General features: G+C 53.3%; 2 protein-coding genes across 2 annotated transcripts; one reads left to right on the plus strand and one right to left on the minus strand.

Moving 5' to 3' along the window:
- Positions 1-2,670: 2,670 nt before the first annotated feature.
- Positions 2,671-3,452, minus strand: LOC122941888 (solute carrier family 2, facilitated glucose transporter member 8-like). The gene is made up of 3 exons (XM_044299384.1): positions 3,410-3,452; positions 2,921-3,066; positions 2,671-2,853 (listed from the first exon to the last, which is right to left on the minus strand). The coding sequence occupies exons 2-3, from the start codon at positions 3,026-3,028 to the stop codon at positions 2,671-2,673; spliced, it is 291 nt and encodes a 96-aa protein (XP_044155319.1). The 5' UTR covers positions 3,029-3,066; positions 3,410-3,452.
- Positions 3,453-3,984: 532 nt separating this feature from the next.
- On the plus strand, positions 3,985-4,476 carry LOC122941889 (nanos homolog 3-like). Its single transcript, XM_044299385.1, has one exon. It carries the CDS (start codon positions 3,985-3,987, stop codon positions 4,474-4,476), a length of 492 nt encoding a protein of 163 aa, XP_044155320.1.
- Positions 4,477-5,899: the final 1,423 nt, after the last annotated feature.

The raw sequence follows: 5,899 nt of genomic DNA on the forward strand, positions 1-5,899 counted from the left end.
GTCTGATCTGAGGTTGAAGGGGTCTGATTTGTGGCTAGGGGTCTGATTTGAGGCTGGGACGCCTATTGGGGGGTCTGATCTGAGGCTGGGGCGCCTATTGGAGGATCTGATCTGAGGCTGGGGAGGGTCTGGTCTGAGGAGGATCTGATTGGGGTCTAATCTGAGGCTGATGTAGGCTGGGGGTCTGATAGGAGGCTGAGGGAGGTGGGGACAGATCTGAAGCTGGGGTCTGATGGGAGTCTGATCTGAAGCTAGGGAGGGTCTGATTGTGGTCTGATCTAAGGCTGATGAGGGTCTGATCTGAGGCAGATGGAGGTGGGGGGCAGATCTGAGGCTGAGAAAGGGACAAAGGCAGGGACAGTGGCAGAGTGAAAGCTGGGTGAACCCCTCTCTGGACACCCCCGGGTCTAGCTTGGCTGCCATCAATGCCAAATAAAGAACTAAATACATAACATTCTGAACTTAAAAATTAGACTGCTACGGTATGTGAGGTCAAAATAGCGCCTGTACTATACGCAATATATTGTGCAGGCGCCATTTTGCACTGCAAAAATACAGCTCTCTAGATTTATTTATTTTTTAAACTGAACCACAATTTTTGTAACTTACCCCTTAGGTTGGGTTCACACTGGCGTTATGGATTTCTTTAGGGCTTTCCATTATAACATGGTTATAACGGAAAATAACGTAATGCCAAATAACGGAATACAAAACAGGAGCCTTTAAGAGATATTCCGTTTTGCTCCATCCTAATAGAAGTCTATGGGAATCATAACGGATCCGTCTGGTTTCCTGTCACAGGACTTTGTTTTCTGTCTTGCATAACGGGAACCAGACAGATCCGATTATGATTCCCATAGACTCCTATTAGGACGGAATTCCTTTTAAAGGCTTCCGTTTTGTATTCCGCCATAATACAAGTCTATGGGCAGCAGAACGGATCCGTCCTTCCGTCTTATGGATTCCATTATTTTACATTATAACCATGTTATAACGGAAAGCCATAACGGATTTCATAACGCTAGTGTGAACCCACCCTGAGTCAGTTATATGTTTGACCAAATATAGCCGTCAAATTTTTAAGTTGAGAGCACCGCACACTGCTGTTGTAGAATCGCTCGGCATTCCCACGCAGACTGCTGTTGTAGAATCACTCGGCATCCCACCGCAGACTGCTGTTGTAGAATCGCTCGGCATCCCACCGCAGACTGCTGTTGTAGAATCGCTCGGCATCACACCGCAGACTGCTGTTGTAGAATCGCTCGGCATCCCACCGCAGACTGCTGTTGTAGAATCGCTCGGCATCCCACCGCAGACTGCTGTTGTAGAATCGCTCGGCATCCCACCGCAGAATGCTGTTGTAGAATCGCTCGGCATCCCACTGCAGACTGCTGTTGTAGAATCGCTCGGCATCCCACCGCAGACTGCTGTTGTAGAATCGCTCGGCATCCCACCGCAGACTGCTGTTGTAGAATCGCTCGGCATCCCACCGCAGACTGCTGTTGTAGAATCGCTCGGCATCCCACCGCAGACTGCTGTTGTAGAATCGCTCGGCATCCCACCGCAGACTGCTGTTGTAGAATCGCTCGGCATCCCACCGCAGACTGCTGTTGTAGAATCGCTCGGCATCCCACCGCAGACTCATATGCAGCATCGCTGTTGTAGAATCGCTCGGCATCCCACCGCAGACTGCTGTTGTAGAATCGCTCAGCATCCCACCGCAGACTGCTGTTGTAGAATCGCTCGGCATCCCACCGCAGACTGCTGTTGTAGAATCGCTCGGCATCCCACCGCAGACTGCTGTTGTAGAATCGCTCGGCATCCCACCGCAGACTGCTGTTGTAGAATCGCTCGGCATCCTACTGCAGACTGCTGTTGTAGAATCGCTCGGCATCCCACCGCAGACTGCTGTTGTAGAATCGCTCGGCATCCCACCGCACAGTGCTGTTGTAGAATCGCTCGGCATCCCACCGCAGACTGCTGTTGTAGAATCGCTCGGCATCCCACCGCAGACTGCTGTTGTAGAATCGCTCGGCATCCCACCGCAGACTGCTGTTGTAGAATCGCTCGGCATCCCACCGCAGACTGCTGTTGTAGAATCGCTCGGCATCCCACCGCAGACTGCTGTTGTAGAATCTCTCGGCATCCCACCGCAGACTGCTGTTGTAGAATCGCTCGGCATCCCACCGCAGACTGCTGTTGTAGAATCGCTCGGCATCCCACCGCAGACTGCTGTTGTAGAATCGCTCGGCATCCCACCGCAGACTGCTGTTGTAGAATCGCTCGGCATCCCACCGCAGACTGCTGTTGTAGAATCGCTCGGCATCCCACCGCAGACTGCTGTTGTAGAATCGCTCGGCATCCCACCGCACAGTGCTGTTCTAGAATCGCTCTAGAATTCACATTTACCTTCCAGACGGAGTGTAACTTTATGACCACAGGCACCTGACACCAGAATTGAATGAATAAACATAAAATTCACCTGAATACTAAGAATCCCGTCAAATACAGGTAGGAGTGGCCTAACTGAGACCCACCCCCTCACAGGTATCAGCAAGAGGGGTGGGACATGCCATGCTCTGCCCCTCATGGCCTACCCATTCCACAGTCTTGGCAGCAGTGACCGCACCGTCCCCAGTCCTGTTCATCAGAGGGTGGGGTCACTGGACGCTAGCGGCGTCTTAACTGGATGGTGCCGCGGAGTCTTTCTTGCTCTGGACTTTGCTGGAAATAAGACTCAATCTGCTCCAGAGTCTTCCCTTTTGTCTCAGGGACACAGAGGATGGTGAAAAGGACATTAAGTCCACAGAAAGCAGCAAATAACCAGAAGGTCCCATAGGAGGTGAGAAGGTCCTGTAGGTCAGAGAAGACGTTAGCAGCCGGCACCGTGCCAAGGGGAACGCCCCTCCACAACACTTACCAGCAGCTGGTGGAAAACCTTTGTGACCAGGAAGGCGCAGCCCCAGTTGGTGAAAACGCACACTCCGCTGGCCACTCCGCGGGCACGAAGAGGGAAGATCTCTGACATGAGGAGCCAGGGAATGGGGCCCCAGCCAATCGCAAGCCCTGTGGAGGAGAAGGAGGAGCAGAGTCACTGAGCAGAAGCTTCCTACCCCACCCTGCAGACCCCTTATCCCCCCCCCCCCCCCCCCCCCACTATAGGTTGGGTCACAGATTAGGGTAATTGGCCTCCCGCTGACAGATCAATCACCCAACAGCACCAAAGACCCCTGATAACGTGACAGAATCTGCGATAAAGCCTCTGACACAGGTGTGAACTCAGCCTAATAGCACATGGTCCAGCACCGCCCGGGGCTCCTGCCTCTGTGCTGCTGTGAGGGCCACATGGCTGACATCGGCAGAAGCAGGAAACAGCAGATAAATATGCGTGTCTGAAAGTGGAGCTTACCAGCAATGAACAGACCCGTGCTGAGCAAAGCCAACCATGCCAGCGGACCCCACAAGCTTTAATTTAAGGGGGGGGGGGGGTAGAAATAATTCCCCGTTTGATGAAAGGAAAAGGCAAACTCCCCGCCTCCACCCCATGTACAAATCCCAGGTAACTCCATGCCAGGCGGGACTACAGATCCCAGCAGTGTAACCTCCCCCTGACCCGGCAGGTCGCCCCGCTGTCTGCATTTCGGAAGCAGCGGCTGTAAATATGTAAATATTATGGGAGCCTCCGGCAAGCAGAGCTCTGCCGCCCCCCCGTGTCCACACTGCGGTACTGCAGCTCAGATCCTACAGTAGCTGCGCCGTCTTCAGGTAAGAAGTTCTCGCCGTCCCGTCCAGTGTGTGCGCCCAGATCTAGGTGAAGCCCAGACATGGCGCTGCAGTGGGGGCTGACTATAGGTGTAATGTAGCAATAATTGTACTTATTATCAGCACCTGGCAGCTGTAGGGTTAACAGTTATCAGGTCACTCCTGGGGGGGGGGGGGGTGTTTTACGGTACAGGCGCCAGACCACAGCAAAGAAGGCGCAGCATGGCATTCAGCATGTGGAGGGACTACCTAGGCCTGAGTGCCACCAGCCAGGCCAGTCAGATCTCAGCAGCAGGTGCCAGCAGCCAGGAAGACCCTAGCACTTTACCACCACCATGCCAGGAGAAGCCTTTGCCAGCAGCAAGTCTGCCAGGCAGAGGAGGAAAGACGCAGAGGAGATGCCAGCCGCCAATGCCCCCCAAGGCTCCTGAATGTCAAGATCGCCACCCTGACACCCTAAGGAGGAACCGTAATGTTTCGTTGTGCGCCTTCTGCAAGCACAATGGGGAGTCACTGGAGTTTTACACTGGTCACAGCCTGAAGGACAACACTGGGAAGGTGGCATGCCCGGTCCTGAGGCGCTATGTGTGCCCACAGTGCGGGGCCACAGGGGACAGGGCCCACACCAGGAGATTCTGCCCTTTAACCAAGGACACTTACACCTCTGTGTACCACTCCTTCACCAGGAACCCTGATGGCAGAAAGACCAACTAGCGGGCACTTAGCCCCGTGATGACCCCGGGACACTGATGGCAGAAAGACCAACTAGCGGGCACTTAGCCCCGTGATGACCCCGGGACACAGATGGCAGAAAGACAAAGTAGCGGGCACTTAGCCCCGTGATGACCCCGGGACACTGATGGCAGAAAGACAAAGTAGCGGGCACTTAGCCCCGTGATGACCCCGGGACACTGATGGCAGAAAGACCAACTAGCGGGCACTTAGCCCCGTGATGACCCCGGGACACTGATGGCAGAAAGACCAACTAGCGGGCACTTAGCCCCGTGATGACCCCGGGACACTGACGATGGGCCACAGATGGCATGCATTGGGCACTGGGCACCAGCCTGGACCTTGGCTTGTGGTTTTTAGTTTGCACTTTTACATTGTTATTTACAGTTTGTTCTATTTTAGTAATATTTGTAAGGTTGGGGTGGGTACTGGGCATGTATGGCATTGTCCTGATGGGCAGTGCCCACTCCTGTTATGTAATAAGCCACTTACCTTGCTGAACTCCTGAGTGTGGTGTGGTTATTCCATGTGTAAGTGATCGGTGTCCTTGTCTCATACACTAATGGTGTAGTCACTGGCTGCACATAAACCCTGCTCTCTGGTGCCCACAGCGTGGCCGTTACTCCCCTGTACCTGGCCACGGTATAAGGCTACACGCCAACCTTGGTCATGGAACAGCTTGCGCGCCCAAGTATCGCAGTGTGGCAAGGCAGCCATAGAAGTCACTGGGGTCACGGTGGTGACAGACTTGCCAGTTGTGCTGCAGCCACATTCATTTCCACGGCTGCCCGGTGATACTTGGACACGACTGACATGGCGGTGTAATACTTGGCATGGGGTTTGACTATGATCTGAGTGATACCAAGGGGAACCACAAGTCCCAGCTGCACCTGAGAGCTTCAGTTTGATAACAATCCGGGGAAAGTTCTGCGGCAAAAGTCACAAAGTTTGGATTAAGTCCAGTTTTGTGCCAAAATGTGCAGCGGTAAATGTTCCACAAATCCACTATTCTAGTAAATCTGCCCCCCGTCGGCGTGTGCTGGTATAGCCTGCATACTGGGGTATCAGAACCGCCATATAGTACCCCTATTGTACCCCCAGTAATAATGCCCATACAGAGCTCCAGTAATAATGCCCCAATACAAAAAAATCCCCCTACTGTGTTCCAGTAGTAATGTCCCCCACAGTGCCTCCAGTATTGCCCCTTATAGTGCCCTAGTAATAAAAAGTCACTCATAGTGCCTCCAGTAATGTCCCACACAGTGTCACCGCCAGTAGTAATGTCCCACACAATGTCACCTCCAGTAGTAATGTCCCACACAGTGTCACCTCCAGTAGTAATGTCCCACACAGTGTCACCTCCAGTAGTAATGTCCCACACAGTGTCACCTCCAGTAGTAATGTC

Source organism: Bufo gargarizans, chromosome 6 (assembly GCF_014858855.1).
Source record: "Bufo gargarizans isolate SCDJY-AF-19 chromosome 6, ASM1485885v1, whole genome shotgun sequence".
NCBI lineage: Eukaryota > Metazoa > Chordata > Amphibia > Anura > Bufonidae > Bufo > Bufo gargarizans.